This window comes from Lycorma delicatula, chromosome 1, assembly GCF_047948215.1.
Source record: "Lycorma delicatula isolate Av1 chromosome 1, ASM4794821v1, whole genome shotgun sequence".
In the NCBI taxonomy this organism is placed as follows: Eukaryota; Metazoa; Arthropoda; class Insecta; order Hemiptera; family Fulgoridae; genus Lycorma; species Lycorma delicatula.
Genome location: NC_134455.1, coordinates 276435288 through 276454676, shown reverse-complemented (window position 1 = coordinate 276454676; position 19389 = coordinate 276435288). Strand labels below are relative to the sequence as shown.

At 33.5% G+C, this 19389-nt stretch overlaps 1 protein-coding gene across 1 annotated transcript in view; it reads right to left on the bottom strand.

The window, feature by feature from the left end:
* LOC142318314 (uncharacterized) overlaps nt 1-19389 on the bottom strand; it is a 366759-nt gene that overhangs the window by 73943 nt on the left and 273427 nt on the right. Inside the window, exon 4 of the mRNA XM_075354887.1 lies at nt 127-260. Within this exon, the coding sequence (XP_075211002.1) occupies nt 127-260 (134 nt within the window). The remainder of the gene's footprint in view (nt 1-126; nt 261-19389) is intronic.

Below are 19389 nucleotides of genomic sequence, written 5' to 3'. Positions count from 1 at the left end.
ACATTAGTTCACATCTCATTTGCGTTTGATGAACTCGTTATGAATAACAAAGAAAACAATTTCCGCTTCATTCAGTTTAAGTATACTGCAGTAGTAGACAAAATGCTTATTGAAGTAGTAACTCACTGGATTGTTATTGAGCAGGAAACTGAGCGTAGCAGGCGGCCTGGAAGGCGGAGATGTGCAGTTGGCGCTCAAAACATCTCCCGTTTTGTAGTGCTGCTGGTTCGTATGTACAACGGGACCCCGGTCCGGGATTTCTGTCAGCACAAACAAAGACATGCAATAAATATAAATTGACTATGGAATTTTTATACAGCAACATATAATATTATTGTAAATACAAAAGAAAACGGGAATAGTAATTCAGCCATGAATACTTGAATAAAAGAAACAGTAAGTGTATATATATATGTTTCTAATATAAACGAGCACTGCACATAAGTAGTAAGATACAACATAAAACGGGAGTATTTAATTTACATGAATTAAAATAAACCTAGTATATCACATAAAATAATTCTTAAAAAAATTCCAATTACTCTTACTTAAATGTACACTTATCCTTAAAATGATTAATTATAATTTTAGAGAAAACTTTAAAGTAAATCTGATGTTGGAATTTCTAATGTTGATTATAATGTTAACTCTTAGTGTAAAATTGTTTACCCGCATTTTGTAATTTGTCGTAAGATTTTTTACCTGGTTTGACTTTTTGGCAAAAGAAAAAATTATTTGAAAATAACATTGTTTTCTTATCTTAGATTCTGGTACTCTAATCTTGAACTCATAATTCATGTGTTATATGCGCTATGGTGAATATAAGGTTGTTAAATGAACATTAATAATTTTTTTTATGTTCATTGTTATTAATAAACATATTTTATCTGTCAATATTTATCAGTAGACTTATATTTAATGCACTAATAACATCCAAATAGAATTTTTCAATTCAAAATTATCTTAATTATATTTTCAGTTGAATAAAATGATTTTAAACATTAAAATTTATTACAATAAAGTAATAAGATAATTCTTTAAATCTTAAATTAAAAAGGGGTAAATCAGATCTAAAAATCGAAGATTACGCTGAAAAATTACTCTTTTAAAATGATCACTTTATTTAATTTTAAAATTATACAACACACACACACACACACAAGACTCCAATTACATTTAGAAACCACATGACTATCACACGACTCTACAATCGTATTAATGGATTTGCAAATTGTAACTTTAGCTTCTACTAATATACTTCCCTTACGAAACTGCATATTTTACATACTGTAAAATATTTATAACTGGATAAAAAAAGCATTATTACAAGAAAAATAGTTCTTTTCAATAATCGACTATTAACTTCCTGAAACACGTTTGTTTGAAAGATTAGATATTAGAGATTACCCTTCAATCTACAATCTAAGTGGAATGTAATTTTATAAAGTGTACTTTTCAGACAGAATAATTACATCATTATTAGTGGCTGGAAAAGTATGGCGTCTTTCCTTGATAAAAATGGCTATTAAGTTTTAATTAATAAAATGTGAATAAATAAAACAGCTCTTTGAGCAAATCACACAAATTCACCGCAGAAAGAATCTCCTTCGTGCTAATGAATACAAATTATATATAATAGTAATTACAAAAATATATATTTTATTTAAAAATTTTAAAAATATATTTATATACGACTTAAATTTAGGCTTACATGTATTAATATTATTTTAAATTTAATTACCGTAACCCTTGTTAGTACGCTAAATTCATGAACGTTATTTACTTAAACTCGCAAAAACGTTTAACAAAATCATATGTAACTATCTCTACCCGCCACGCTTCGCTGTGTCACATTGTGGTTGCATGTATGAGAAATGAGAAACAAAACAAAGCATACGTTTCATAGAAGTTTAATTTTGCAATACTTTTGGATATACAATAGTTTTTGTTTTTCCGCTGTCTGCGTAGATATAAAGGCTATCTGGTTTGCCGACTCGGGAACACGGAACATACAGTTGCCCATGTGAGAAGCAATCCGCATCTAAATCTAAACCACACAATTCTAAAGATTGACCATGAGCTTTATTGATTGTGATTGCAAATGCCAATCGAATTGAGAATTGCAATCTTTTAAATTAAAATGGTGTATCGGTCGGGATTATGGGTATTCGAGGAATGAGGACATCTTCACCTTTGAATGGCCCCATTAAAACGTTGCTTCCACTACGTTATTCATCAATTTCTCAACTGCAAGTCGCGTGCCGTTGCGGAGTTTCGGCTGATTAATATTCTGCAACAGGATAATTGTCATTTTTTTATCGAACCGTTGCTAGAATCAATCTAATGAGGAATGTTTTCCCAGTTCCTCCTGGTGCATCCAAGAAGAAGGTCCCCCCAACTCCGTCATTTATCATTTGCATTATGCGATCATAAATGCCTTTCTGTTCTCGCGTTAATTTGGGAATGTTTGATTGTACATACGACTGAAGATCACCAGTGTTGTAACTCTGTTCACGGCGTAAATTCATATCAAATGAAGCAATTGCAGCTTTGGTGGGTGCTAGCATTCCCAATTGACTAAGAACTTTATTTGCAATAGCTAAGCACTTGTCTTCAATATTTATCAATGCTTCGTTGTAAATGCCTTCTGTAAATTCCACGGTCATATTGGTATTTTCTAGGCGTACTCTATGCAAAATATCCCCAGCCATATGCGATCGATATCTTTCCAATAACTCTGTGGGAGATGAAGGGAAGCAAGCGGTCAATATAATTGCGAATAATGCGCGAATTTGGTTTGGATGTGCAGTGTTGCGCGTCATTAATACATATATCCCACTGTTGGTCATTTTCTAATAAATTCAGAGCTTGGTGAAAGGGGCAGCTCAATCACGACACGATCACACAAAAGAACCTCGATTAAAGTGAATACTTAATACAGATTGTATAATAATCTGAATCAGATGCAAGTGGATACGTTTTTTTTTTTTTTTGTTAATAAACAATGTCATTGGGAACAGATATTGTTTCACATGTGACTGCGATTGTCATTAGTTAGTTCGGCGAGTGTTCCCCTCGCTTCCGGCAGATGGCGCGGTCACTGGCGTTGATTTCAGATGTTAATAAACTGCTAACGTAAGTAGAAGTTGTGCTACTTCAGTGTACAACGTGATTCTCGAGTATGAATCTACTTATGAATTACGGTCTCCAAAGAAAACAAAACCCTGCAGGTCATTTGAGGAAAAGGTGAGATTTTGATAAAAACTCGATTCGTAAAAAAATTACACGAATTTGAATTATTTAGAAATAGTTTAGCGGTGTATTATGTCCTTTGGAAGAGAATTCGGTTATTGTCTTCGACAACGCTTCTTATCATTAAACGAAAAAAATTCCAGCCGTGTTATAGAAGAACAATGATATCAAAATGTGGCTTAGTTCAAAAAGAATAATTTTTGAAGAGGTTTAAGTAAATGTTCAATCATTGCAAAGGTTTTCGCGTATAAAAAGTAATTATAGTCCGTATAAAATTGGTTTGACACACAACGCCATATTGGTAAGGCGTGTTTTTATTCGGCTCCTAACGAATATGTTTGCCGGCCTCCGTGGCACAAGTGGTAACGTCTCTGACATTAATCCGGTGGTTCCAAGTTGGAATCCCGGTCAGGCATGGCATTTTCATACGCTATAAATCATTCATATCATCATCTGAAGCAATGCATAACGGTGGATTCGGAGGTTAGAAAAAACAAAAAAAAACGAATACTTAGTTGTGTGGTTACAGTGTTACTATTTGTGAATTTTGTTCTTTGCTTTTACATAGCAAAGAACGCTAAATGACCAAAAAACGATTGTTTGGTCATATATATGTAAAAAAATAACCTAACAAAGGATTTTTTGATCATTATGTAGGGATATTATTTTCTGTGTATTTGGTTATTTCGACTTTTTTTGTTTTCATAGTCTTAAGTCTATCTGGGCTATAAGAAAGTTGGGTGTTTTAATTTATTTACTGTAAGTCATCGTTCTTGGTTGCTTTTCTTTTTGTTTTGGTGGTTTTTTTTTAAATAAAATACAGATGGTTTAGCTGTTAAATATAATTCAAAGAAATTTGTTACTTAATCAGTTGTGATTTTGTTTACATTGGCAACGGCCATACGGGCTCTTTGTGATTGGTCGTTGTGTTTGACAGCGGCCATCTTACATTGATCTGATTGGTTTTCCTTTATTTACATTTCCATCTGATTTATTAGCCTCTTATTTATTAAAAAACTGTACAAATTAAAAATAGATAGATAGATTTATTAAAAATAGATGAAGACAATCTTTTATGCGGGTATATATCGTGCTAAAATTTGAGCTCAATCGGTGCAGAACATTTTAGTTTTTAAAGCCGTACACAAACTAACTTAACATATTTATATATATAAATGAAACACAAACCATGTAACATTTTCGGGCTGGTCTATAGGCCCACCTTTTATCTAGTTTAAAAGTACGAGTATAATACATTTAAAATAAAATAATAGCTCTCTTTTATTATGTAATTACTATTAATGCCATGAGCGTTATACCGTAAAACTCAAAGCCAAGTAAATTAATGGTTTACAGTGAGATTCATCAGAAATATTATACTAGCAACATTTGAGTTTCGTTTTTGCATCACTACCAGTTTTTTTATCACTTTCAATTGAGTTTTGAGTATCGATTTTTCCGCTTAATTTATCTCGTTTTGCTACTGATGTTAATCCCCTATAGTCAATACGGGCTTAATAATTTTAATATTTTATTTTAATTGAATGTTTGATCCAAATAAACTATTATAAATAATTTAAAAGAGTTCAAAAACAAATATATTATACTCTTTTTGTTTATTTGTTTGAAACTAAAATATTAGTAATATATTTCCATTAAAATATTATCTCTTTTATCCCATTTATTCATGTTTTCTGTTTTTGAAGAGATCTGGCGGGATTATTACGGCTGGGCGGCCTTCATGATGACAGCCTACTAGAGGTATCGAAGTATGGAAATTTTGTGACGTGTGAAAAATCTAGAGCGTGACGGGAATCCAAACCTAATACCTGCAACACTAAGACGGAAAAGGTACCACTGTCGATGTGATAGCATTCTGTTAGAAAAAAAAAACAGATTTTTAATTAATTTTACGATTATTTGAATTTATTACATAAATTACGGTAAGATGTCCATCAATCTGAACTCTAAAGTTAAACAATAATGTTCAAAATCCTTCATGAAGTCGTAATTCATTGTCCTTTAACTTTTCATCTAAATTTCTGATTACATGTAATAGAATAACAACAAATTACAGTTTTCTATTTTTACTCTTCAGCTTAAATAACTTAAGAATATTAATCCTCCTTTTCATATTTTTCGTATCTTTATTTTTTTATAATTAACGAGATAAAGTTACGCAATATCAAATAAACCGTATCTCCTAATTAAAGCGATTTAAAAAATGTATTAGAAAAAAGTTTCTGTGACGATAAATATTATTGCAATAATATTTCATACATCTTTGCCTTTAAAAATATTCTAAAATTTAATTTTCATGTATTTAAAAAAATATAAATAAACGTTAAACTTACAATATACAAGACTTCATGCGAAAGATGTCGAGTAATACATTGGAAAAGAGTTATAAACGTAGCTTCCAACAATAAATTTCGATTATTTTAAATTCTTATCACTTACAACAGTTTATTAAAATTAAAATAAGTTAAAGAGGAAGCGTTATTTAAAACTAGTGTGACTTTCTGAAAGATTTAGAGTAGTTCCATAAAAATTTACTTATTATTAACTTTTAATATTAACATAATAATAAATGAGCTTAAAACAAAGGTAAAATCAACAAATTGTCTTTTTATCGCCAAAAAGTATGTTTTCATTTTTCTATGTTAACAGCAGAAGAAAATTCAATTTTTTGGTATTGTAGGACTTCTTCTCACGTGAATATTTAACCACAATAGTGAAACGCTTGTGTGTATTGATCCGTAGATTTTCAAAGCGAAATAAGAAAATTACATAAGATCTGTACCATTTGGTGGGGAAAAAATGAGTTAATTAAAAAAAAACTTTTTTAAGAATATGCAAGTAATACTTAAAATTATGCATACCTATTTTTCCTGTTGCGAAATTTTATAATTTCACAACAGGTTCATTTCATTACTTGTTACTAGATTGTGTAAATAAAATGGTATTTAAGATCAGAAATTATATGTTGCTTTTGTATTTCTTTAAAATATTCTCTATTTTTATTTCTACTGTTTGAACTTCAGATATAGTAAGCACATACGTTTTACAAAGAAGATGGGGTAGTTGAAATTATACGGCAAAAAAATGCCCGATCCCGGGTGAGAGTCGAACTGGTTATCATCTAACTTTAAAGCTAACATTCTATAAAATTTCTTCGAAAGAATATTATTACTTCCCTTGACAGAGTTGAACACCAAAATATTTGTCTTTACAACAAGATTATTCTTCATTGCAGCCTCACGTTAAACGAGCGTATCCCTTTCTGACTGTCGATGGAAGTTTTAACTAGATTTTTCTTTTCATCATTATTACCCAGTGGTGATTTCTTATTTAAGAATATAAAGAGCGTGTTACAATATAAAAATAGTAATTATTTTATATGATAGAGATTACTTAGTTTTATTTAAATAATACCGATTATTTTTCAAACCGATTTCGTACAGTTTTCTGTAAAACGAGAAATTTTAAACATTACAATCTAAAAGAGTTCAGAGAATCCCAGTGCTATTTTTAAAGAACACTACCTCTTCTGGTGGAACAGAAGTTTGTTTTTGCCAGTTATATGGTAAATAGTCTCGTTTACAGGCAGCGATTTTAGTACTTTAAGTGATTTAAATTAATGAAAGATATTAGGATATATCCTTGCTCACGAAAGTACCGTTTCAAGTGCTTTCATTTTTAATTTGCATACACCTCAAAAATTCAATTTTGTTTTCAGTCTATGTAAAAGATGGTTTAAAAAAAATTTAGAAAAGATGGTTTTTTTTTATGAGAATCTCATAAAAACCAGTAAATTTGTTTTTATATGATTCGTTAAATTAAATGTATTTAAAAAAAAATATTTTGTAGCATTCCTTATATATATATATTTTTTTTTTTAAACTGTGCAGAATAATAGTTTGGCTTTAGATTTCAACTACTATTTTTTAAATATACTGTACGAGTATATGTAATCCGTAAACTAAAGGACATACAGTAGCTTCTATTTTTAAGCTGCTAATTTTAAGCTCATCACATAATCTTAAATGGAATGAAATTTTCTTTACCATAACTTATCCTGACGTCTACATATGATCCTCATCTCATTGGGTCGTGGGGAGGTTGCATATTGTTCACTTGTTGAAGAGATTGCAACGTACCCATTAGAAAAGTAAATGATAATAATTACAGCGATTGTAAAAAAATATAATAAGGTAAAAAAAGAACAATATATAAGAGTAATATGCTACAAAAGGTAATGTAGGCTAACGTATTTCCTAGCTTTCTAACAACTACAAATCTCATTTCATATATTCGGTTAGTAAATAAAGGAAATTACGTATTAAAAGAAAATTATACACAATGGCAAATCAATGTATAAATTATATATTATGCTAACAATACCTCCTTGATGGTCAATGGTATTGTAATTTTTTTGCAATATTAGTTTCTTTTTAACTTACTTAAAAATCAACTGGAAATTTATTCAATAAATTTTTGTAGAGATCTAAGCTATTGAATTCACATTTAAGTATTATTAGAAACAATTAAATAATAACAAGTAATTATTATTTTTGATGGGTATGATATCGGAAGCAGATGTGTCTGTAGATTGGAAGAGGATTTTGGTAGCTTTAATTATTTTTAAATATTCTAAAAATATGTCCTGAAAAGATAGTAAAACAAATAGTATTGACAAAATATCTTTTCCTCTTTTTTAATAAGAGAAATTTCTACTTCAACGACGTTTATACTAATTCTTTATTATATTTTTTTTATGAAACAATTCCCCTGTATATTATGAAACATAAAAAATTGTTCCGGTTTATAAAATTCGTAATAAATATGAAGTTAGCAATTATTGGACTATTTTGTTAATCTCTTCTATATTATTTAAGAATACTGATTGGAGTTTTATAGATTAATATTTTAGACATTGAGGACTGATGAATAATGATAATTGTTGGATTTGGTCACTGGATCTGGTCATTTTTGTAAAATAAATAACTTTTTATTTGACCATAATTTTTCTAAACCAAAATGATGAAGGGTAACTGTGAATGTATATGCCAAAAGTATACATCCCTCAAGTTTGCATTTAAAGTTGTGTCACTTTAACGATACAACTGCAAATTTGATATATTCTCAGCATAAATAAACCTTTAGATATTTTATTGCGAGATATTCTGTATGAATATCTATGTTGAAGTAAAAATGAATTATGAGAAATTTTGTTGGTCTAGTTTCTGTTTAAAATGAATAACTTACTCATAATTTAAAATATGAGTTGCAAAAGTGTCAATAATAAGAACAAAAATTGTTAAATGTGCACCATTTAATTACTGTAGGTGTTAAATTCAGAACATCATTAATATTATTTAGATCAGCATTTCTCCACATTAATATGAATCATTGTCATCATCCACTCGGTTACTACTATTAAAATTTTTTTAATTAATTTTTTTTTTTTTTAATTGACGTTTTACCGCCATTAGCCTCTCCCATTTAAAAAACACCAGTGATGTAGTCAGAAGAATAATCTTGTCAAAACAGATCATGTAATAAGTAGATTTTTCAAAGGTTTAGGAAACCCCAAGAAACAATAGATGACAAGCTGTAAAGACTCTTGCCACTTGGAAACTCTTAAAACTATCGCATTAAATCACTTCCTAACACGTTAAAAATACTTAAAAAACTTAACCGCATCTATAAAAATTTTGCCAAAAAACTATGAAAATCAATTCACATCAAACATAAATTAACTTTTAAACACCTTTTCCTTGAATTTAATCGCCTTTTTTTTGGTGAGTTCGATAAATGCATAGGTTCCGCTAGGTGTTACTAATGAGTATACCTGCACCCTAGCGACTAAAACTCCTTTCTCACCGATCCTCTTCCCAAGAAATCTGGTTCCCGCCTTTAGGCACTGCATGGTCGTCTCGGAGTGTCACCAGTTTCTGCCCTCCCTATCTCGCCCCCTCAAAGGGGCATCCCATCGAAGTCTCCCCAGAGCTTCATTGAGACGCACCGACTTTCTATTCTGGGCTGCCGCCGCACCTCTCACCTGCAGAGTTACCCTCCCAGGCTCTATTCTGCAAGTTCCAGACGTTCATTGCGCACGTTTTTCGCTTTCTGTGACCCTCTCACCTCGAGAGTTCTTTATGCCATCATCGGGGAGCTTCGAACCTCCCAGTCTTGCGTATGGGCGAACCAAAACACCCTAGGCATAGAGGCTATCTCCCTGGCCCTACACGTCGCCACGCTTTGACCCCAGACTTCCTGAATTTTTAAGTCTTTGGCGATATTTTTTTCTGTAAATATATAATAACGTCTCATCCCAACCGTTCCCTGTACCCGACTTAACTCTCAATTCACCGTTCTCCATTCACACCATATTATGCAGTTCCTTACCTTTCCTGGAGGAATGAGAAATACCATCTTAACCCAGTCTTACAACTACAAATACGTGCATAAATTGACGTAAATAATTTGTCGCAGTGCTTCATATTGCACTCCTCAATGCAGTAAGTGAAAGTTCCTAACCTAACGTGATATTACAGCAACAATAATAATACAATAAATTTCATACCAATACTACTAGACAATCAATATAGGATATATTTACATAATATAAGTCAGATCACCTTACAGCAATATTAAATATATTGGATAGTTATAATCCAAGACCCCGATTCACACAATTAGAAGATGATCCCTAGCGTAACATGACCATACGTTCCTTTGTTATTTTAGAACACTGCGTCTCCTTTTCGTGAAGATAATTACACAATAAGAAATACATGATTGGTTTGTCTGACATTTCTACCACCACCACCCTATTCATTTGCCCTAAAGCATAAGACCGAATGTCCGTGCCACAAACGGCTACTGTGCTTCAAAACGGTTTAGCGACCAATATCCTAATTGCTCCTAGAGCTTACCTAACTGCGTGAGCGGAATAAGCGTGGTGCCCTACACCACTCACTTGCGAGTCCCACCGCTCACTTGTCATATATTGCTAAAATGGGTAGGGGCACAACGTCTACATACCAAAATATATAACTTGTCAATAAATTACATTTATTCCGGCAAGGACAGCAATTTGCTGCCACGCCTAGGTCGCTGAATGCCAGCATGTACCTGTCCACTATATTATAGCGCTTGGAATTATATTTGAACGATTGCCAATCACTTCTCGAGGATAGCTTCCTACAGCAAGCGGTAGAAGTCTTATATCCTTTAAACTACTGATGCCGGTTGAACAAAGCAACGGCATTAAGGAACTCTCACACGGTCCGACAATGCGGCTCACGCCATATTGACTCGCCGCTTATGAGTGACCAATTTTCCCCTTGACTTCTAAGTTGCAGGGTGGCCTGAGTTCTGCCCCCCTCCCAAGAACTGGGCAGTCGAACATCATGTGTTCGTTCGACTGGACCTCCCCGCAGTCGCAGAGCACATCAACTGCCAGGTGAAATTGAAAAAAATATTGATTCAAATTCGCATGGTTAGAGTGCACTTGGGCTCCCGTTGCACATAAAAACATATTATTAGAGGCGTACTCCCCCAACTCCTGTATAAATCTATATAAGGATCTACCCTTAGTCGTGGCGTGCCATTCTTGCTACCATGCTTCCATCGCGAGAATGTAAAGCCTCCTCCACAAGCGGAAGATGCGCAACTGTTAGAAATTTAGAACCAATGCAATCAGATCACTGTTTCGCTCCGGTACAGGCCCGGCTCGAAACCGCTTCCCAAATATGGGGGGAAAGGGTTATAAAGGAAAGGGATAGGGTGGTAGCTAGGAAATACAAATAAAAGCTCGTCGGACTTAAGAAAATATTCTAGAGTAAAATATGAAAAGTTTTACAAGTCCTTGTTTACGCTTATTGACAATGACGTCACTCACCTGTATGATCAAGACAACACACTTAGAAATTTTCTTCATGTAAATCCAACCAATTCACTATAGTTTAATATAGTAAAAACACAAAATGCATAACTCAGTAGTCCGTCATCCAATTATAACGAAATTTTATGGACGTGTAAACATCCACCAACAGTTCCGGATAAAGTTACAAATGAAGAGTTATAAAATTACAAATAATCACCAAATCAAAAAAAAATAAACCAAAAACTTCAAAAGATCGCATAGCGAAATTCAACCCGTGTTACCACTACTATACATCCAACTCGACTCAAAATGGATGTTAATTTCATTCTGAAAATAACATATGGAAAACTTTGTCCTTCTAATAACAAACCCCTTATAATTTTTTTATGTGTAGAAAAAAAATTATATACTCCTATATATATATATACTAATTTACACTTTTATTGTATTATTGGAATATTACAGTTTTGAGTACCAAATTTCTTGTGTTGCGGTCTCTCTTGTTATTCCAATAAACACCTTCGCTGTTATGATTAAAGACGATATAAGTCTTCACCGCTCTCCGTGGCGCAAGTAGTAGCGTCTCGACTTTCCTCCTGAGGTTCCGGGTTCAAATCCCGGTCAAGCATGGCATTTTCACACAAGCTACAAATCAATTATATCATCCTCTGAAGTAGTGTCTAACGGTGGTTCCAGAGGTTAAAAAAAAACAGTATTAATCTTCAGAATGTAATGGGAACATTGCGATTATTGAGAGAATCAGGTGTCAGGATTCACGATTATTGATTTAACAAACCTTACTTCTCATACATCTTCATAACACTATATATGTTCGTTAGGGATATTATGGTTAAGCAGTATGAATGCAGCAGACTTCAAACAAGTAGCTTCAACAAGAGTTTATTATAATGATTATTTGTAAAACATAATTACAATGATTCGATTTTTAATCAAGAACCGATTTGTAGGTAATCAGAGTCATATATTATTTCCTCCTCATTAATTTTAAATAAAGAACTAACTGTTCATTCTTCTTATACATTTAAAACATAAAGTTGTTACAAATCAGTTGGCCTAATTCACCAGCTGACATATAGCGAATATCACTACTAATTATTGTATTGTTTAGTCCAAATTCACACTTCATTTAGTTAGCATGTATATTTAGTAACTTACATACTTCAACAATGTAACATATAATTAATTTAAATGTGAAACATATAAATTTTTTTTTGTCTTCAGTCATTTGACTGGTTTAATGCAGCTCTCCAAGATTCCCTATCTGGTGCTAGTTGTTTCATTTCAGTATACCCTCTACATCCTACATCCCTAACAATTTGTTTTACATATTCCAAACGTGGCCTGCCTACACAATTTTTCCCTTCTACCTGTCCTTCCAATATTAAAGCAACTATTCCAGGATGCCTTAGTATGTGGCCTATAAGTCTGTCTCTTCTTTTAACTATATTTTTTATAATGCTTCTTTCTTCATCTATTTGCCGCAATACCTCTTCATTTGTAACTTTATCCACCCATCTGATTTTTAACATTCTCCTATAGCACCACATTTCAAAAGCTTCTAATCTTTTCTTCTCAGATACTCTGATTGTCCAAGTTTCACTTCCATATAAAGCGACACTCCAAACATACACTTTCAAAAATCTTTTCATGACATTTAAATTAATTTTTGATGTAAACAAATTATATTTCTTACTGAAGGCTCGTTTCGCTTGTGCTATTCGGCATTTTATATCGCTCCTGCTTCGTCCATCTTTAGTAATTCTACTTCCCATATAACAAAATTCTTATGAAACATATTATGAAATGAAACATATTAAAATATATATTTTATCATATATGAACAATGTTTGTATTTATTTAATGTACTGAACCAGTGATTTGTATACTTGGGGAAAATTACACTTGTTAAAGTTACACTATTTTATAAGATAGTATAACTTTAACAACTGAAAATTGTTAATTCATTTATTATCCAATTAATGAATTCATACAGTTCAATACCCTTTAATATTTTATATTTGTACAAGCAAAGATAAAGAATGAGTATTTTGGGTATTCCCTTATATAGCCTGTTTGGGTCAATCTTACTGAAAGTAATAACGTATGTGGTATACATTTATTTGTAAAAAAAAAAAATTTATGAGATTTGTTTCAGAGTACAGATATAAGTTGAAATGAACTGAAAATTAAATAGATAATTAACTTGAAGTAAAGTAAGAAAGTTAATCATAAAATATCCCAAATAACATCATAGTATCTCAAAACATCATGGAAAAAAGCAGTATTGTGTATCTTAGTTTCCAAATTCTTTTTTCAAACTATAAAAAAAAGATTCTGAAGTAATTTTGTTTCCTAACGCTAATTTACATGAGAGTAAAATTTCCCCTTCATTAAAGCACAGAAAACTAATAACTGTCATTAGTAAGGGAGATATTTGCATCACCGTGTAGTAGTTTCAACAAAGTTTCTTGTCAGGGTGGAATAAGGAAGCCTTTGCGCTTTAATCAAGACTTGTTTTGTGGATGCCTGTATTTTGAAGAAGGGTAACAAAGTTGTAAAGTATTCATTCAGTTCATATTCTTTAAAAGTTTAGTTTAACTGAACAGTTTTAATCGTATCAAAGGATAAAAATCTTTTTAAGTTCAATTTAAGGTAATTTCTTAAGGTAAATTACATAATCTGAATTTAAAATTCCTTCTACTTCTAATTGACCTAAATATGATATATACAGAAAAATTTTGTCACAAAGAGTTAATGATCACTTTATGCTTATAGTGTAAATATCTGAAGTCTTATAGAGTGAAGGGTGTGATATTAGGGCAACTTTTTAATTATTCTTAGATAATAAATTTAAAATTAATTCCATCTTAATGCTTTCCTTACAGACTAATATAAATATCTGCAAAAAGGTAACATCATTAACCAACCATTCATAATTTTATTTCATTTAAAATAAAAAACATTTCTGATACCAATTTTGTAAAAGTAATTTATTATTAGATGCACATAGCATTTTATGTTTATATTTATATATTTTTTGCTATTTAATCCGCAAAACACCTCATCAGCTTATTCTTAAAATTCTTACTATTTTCCAATTTCCCATAAAGTATGTACGTTTTTAATTCAATATTATTGTTAATTTTTCTCATGACTTCACATGACTATCACCTGTAAAAAAAGCATATGGAAAAGATGCAATAGGCCTACTTTATTAACGATATGAAGTAAGGAGTCAATTTTTATCATTTTTTAAGACTTAGAAAATAATTCTAAGAGCTTTAAGCTAACAAAGAATATTTAAAAAAAAAAAACACCATTTTATAAAATGTAAAAAAATCATCTTTTATTTACAATCGCAACTCAGCACAACTACTCCTCAAGTGTTGAAATACTTGACTACTACATATTAATATTTTTGCTTTCACAAAATGCTTTCATGAAATATTTTTACGAAATGCATTTTTATTCAGATAAATTTTACTATTATTTAGAGCTGGACATGAATAAGGTTTTCAGAGGAGTTAAAACTACTTTATAAACTTTCAAATAGAGAAAAGCATGATGATTAATTCACACTTCATTTTTTTTTTTTTTATGTCATTGTGAGCATTTAGATGATATTTTTAAGAAATATATATAAATGCATTTTTCTAGATTCATTAATTTATGAGTTACAGGGAGTAAAATTTATAGAAAATATAATGTGTAAAAATATTTGCTGTGCTCATCTTATTTGTACTTCCCACCACACTTGTGTGGTGAAGAGGTTTCCTACACCGTTTTACGATGTTCCTTCTTACTCCATTGAAATAGTTTTCCAATGATCAACCAACACCTTCGATGGTGGTTGGGAAGAAATTCCCAACTACGGGAAGGCGGAAGAGCCTAGGAGTTGGGACTCCAAATAATCCCAGAGCAAGTACAGAGGCTTTAAGATGGCAGCCCCATCACTGAACTACCCCACAAGGTGTTAGTAACACCTTTAGGGGAATTAAGAATAATTCAGAGGTTTAAAAAAGAAAATAAAATGGACAGGATTATGGATAAACACAAATCTGGCATGAAAAAGAATAAAGGTTTTGGATTAAAGGGCAGACTTATTTTGGGGATGTGGAATGTTAGAGGTCTGAATAAGAAAGAAGTGGAAATTTTTCACTATAGTGGCATTGAGCAAGGGAAAAGGGCTTGTTGTGTTGTTGCAGTGTTTGTGGATACAAAGTGAAAGAAACATATTCAATGTTATACCTTTATTAATGAAAGGATAATAACTGTACGCTTGAAAATATATCAAGGTGACCTGACAACAATTGGCGTATGTGAACCTGAAGAAAGGAAAAAGGAGGGGACAGAAGAATTTTATGATAACCTCCAAATTCAAGTGAATAAATATCTTTTAGACTTTTTGATAATAGTGGGAGACCTGAATGCTAGAGTATGTAACCAACCAATTCCAAATGTTTTAGGATATTTTCGGTGAGCATTGCTTGAATGAAAATGGGAAACAGCTAAGAAATTTTACAACATAAAATGAGTTGAACATCACTAACAGATTTTTAGAAAAAAAAATATACATAAACAGGGGAACTAATATTAAAAGTGATCATAACATGGTTGTTTCTGAAATAGAGCTATTGGCATGGAGGAGGAGAAGATTAGCAGCAAGGAGAGATATGCCAGATGAGATTTTTAAAGTGTATTTGCGCCAGGAAGAAAGTATTCATTTTACGTATCAGCAAAGGTTGACACAACTGCTTGCAGAAATCCCAGCAATGGATGATGTAGATGAAGAATGGAAAAACTTGGGAAATGCAGTGAGGGAGATAGCCTGTGGAACAGTAGGGAAAACCAAAAATTATAGATATAACAAGGGTGTGAAGTTGTGGGACAACGAGATACAAGAGACAATAGGGGGTTAAAGGAAGGCATATAAAGCTATGACACAAAATTCTTCAGAAAGCACACACAAACAGTATAGAATTAAATGGAAATATGGTAAAATCATAGTGAGAAGAACTCATCAAAAATCGTGGGCAGATTTATATCTGTGGTGGAGAAGAATGTTCATGGTGCACAAACAATTCGCTATAAACTCATGAAACATCTAAATAGCTCAGATAAAGATGCAGCAACACTGGATATTATAGGTAAGGAGGAATGGATAGAACATTACAAGGACTTGTGGTACAAGGGATCTATAATAGATAACTCAGAACCTACTGAAAAAATATTTGATATTGATTTGATAGAAATGAAAGAATTGGAAAATACTTAGAAAACATAAAGGCAGTAGGAGTACAAAGTATTAATTCTGAGCTCTTGAAGTGTGGAGGCACATTATTTAAGCTGCACTGTACACTTACTTAATATGTGTTGGATGAGTTCAAAATCCTTAAAAAATGGAAGATAGCTAAAGTGATATCCGTTTTTAAGAGAGAGGATAGAAGATTGGTAAAGAATTACAGAGGGATAAGTTTGTTATGTACCTGCTATAAGTTATATAGCAGTATTGTCAATCGTAGACTGCAAAGTATTTTGGAGGTAGTTTTAATGGAGAACCAGGTGGGTTTTAGGAAAGGCCGGTCGTGCATGGACAGTATTTTTTCTCTTCAACAGATCATTGTAAAAAGAGAAGAGTTTAATTTGGAGATACATCTCTGTTTTGTAGACTATGAGAAGGCCTTTGATAGGGTATTCAGAGAAAAATTATGGTACGTCATGATGAAAAGAAGGATTCCACAACATATAATAAATGTGATTAAAATATGTATGTAAAGACATCAATTGTAATCACCTGTGATGGGAGGATAACTGAGGAGGTGTGTGGTAGGGTGGTCCTCTTTCCCCCTCTCTGTTTAATATATATGTATATGTAGATAAAATTTGTAGAGAATGGAAGAGTGCAATAAGCCAAGGGATACAAATAAATCCGGATGTATCCATCAATAGCATCTTACTTGTGGATGATCAGGTAATCCTTCAAAGCACGAAAGATGATTTGCAGAGGGCTGTGTTCTATCTGAATGGTGTAAGCTCTCAATATAATATGAAGATATCCCTGACAAACACAAAAGTCATGCCATTTCTGGGAAAGTTTCCTGTTAGATCAAAAATCATTCTAGGAGATAAGATTCTTGAACAGGTATCTCATTTTAATTACATAGACTATGATGTTACTTATGAGAACGATAGAGATTGCAATAAGAAAATCTTTAGATTTCAAGTCATTTGTAGAACAATAGGGAGAACTGCACAGAAAGGTGCAACTCTGGTTTCCTTAATTGCATCCACAGTTACTGTATGTTGGTCTATTGTCAGTAATTTTTTGGCTGCTGGTTGTGTGTGTACCTTCCAGCAGTATCAAGGTTTCACGATTATCAGACTGTTATCACAATTAGAACTTGTCTATTTTAGGCCTGTCATTTCTTACTTCTACGGATGGAAAAGAGCTGCATTTATACGACTCATACTCGCCTCATTGCGGCTTGAAAGGTGGCAACGAATCCTGGTCTTAACACTATAACAAGCAAGGGAGTTTCCCTAGGCTTCTTGCGCCCTTTTCAGATCGGGGGCCATAATATGTGGTTTCGTGCCGTACGTTCACGTATTGCATCCAATCGATTCAGTAGCGGCTAAGAGGTACAGAGAATGATAGGGGAATACAGAAGTACCCCAGCTGCCCATGCTCGCTACAGGCAGTCGCCACATTAGTGGGATTACCCAGAGTTATAAGATAGGAGGAAGACAGCAATAGTCTGTTAGTTCTGCTAGTGTTTAGAGTGCTAGGTGTAAGAGAATCTTCGGCCATGTACGACTTCCAAGAGGTTAGGAAGTCCAGGCGGAAGAGGAAGCCTGAGTCTGTGCCATCGACAGGCTCCTCAGAAAATGAGGTAAGCGACATGAGCACGGGTGCGCCCACCTAGGTAAAACCCACCCCGGCAGTAGAAGCTTTCAAGAAGGCTAAGGGCAGACCTGGCAGTTCTGCCCCGCTGGCTAAATAGTCCATCCCAACCCCGAAGGGGAAGACAACCACCTATTGACGTTCCGGTCGCCATCGATGATGCAAATGGCTCGGTAGACATTTGCATCAGTGATTTAATAACTCAGTTTATTGCCTTCGCTTTAGGGCTCGTCCGGACATCTTTAAAGTCCTACATCGTCTCCCTCTGAACTAGCTAACTGAGCTCACGGAAGCGCGAACCCCACGCCTAGTTCTACTTAGTATGAGCCAATTTCGTGAATGTCTTGTAATTTGAGGCAAAATAAACACAACATACCACCTAATATGTTGATCGCAACAACGAAATTTAGTCCTAGTTCCCTTAGTGAAACTCAGCTTACGCTTTAATAAACCCCTGACTTAAGTTAATTATGAATTCCGGTCTGGTCTACCAGGGAGAAGCGGATTGATCGCCTACTCCTACTCAGCTCTATAGCAGAGTCCCGCGTGATATTGCCCACAATAAACTATAATAGAGATGCCGCTACACCTCACGGCTGCATGGTGCCCCATGCCCATCGGCAGTGCAGTCACTGTTCCGCCGAAAACTTAACAATTTGACACGTCTTATCTGACTAACCGTGGCTCGCTGCCAAAGCGCCTACCTTCGGCCAATCAACGGTCCAGGCGGACCTTAGCGTCACCCAGGTTCCTACTCTACTAGATCCCTTCGGCCATCCTGCGCAGGGCGAGGAAGCTAAGGAAGCCAGCATCAATCACCCAGTCTGTGTGAGTTCTCCAGTTGACCCGCAGATCAAAGAAGGAGATAACTCTCTCAAGTTCACTTACAACTCTGGTACGCTCAGGTTCGTACGGGGACAGACAAACAGGTCATGGTCCACAATGTCATCTACCCTACAGTCCGGACACGAGCCGGAGTCAACCAACCTAAACCTGGCCTAACTGTTCCTAAAAGCACAATGTCCCGAAAGAAATTGAGTAATGTGCCTATAGGGGGAATCCCAGCTAATCGCTCCCAACTCTCTAACATTTGGAAAAATACCATGCGTGTGTCGAACAGTAGAATAATCATTCCACCTAACTTGCCAAGAGTCAAAACCTTAGTGTTCAATTTATCTCATATGCCCAGACGTAAAAAGGCCTCCTTTCTTAGAAATAAACAGCTGGCTACGTTCCATAGCCGAAATGTCCTTGTGTTTTATGCCATCGATTGCAGTGACTGCCTCTGAGAATTCCGAGATAGTTCTGTTGCCGCCGACAA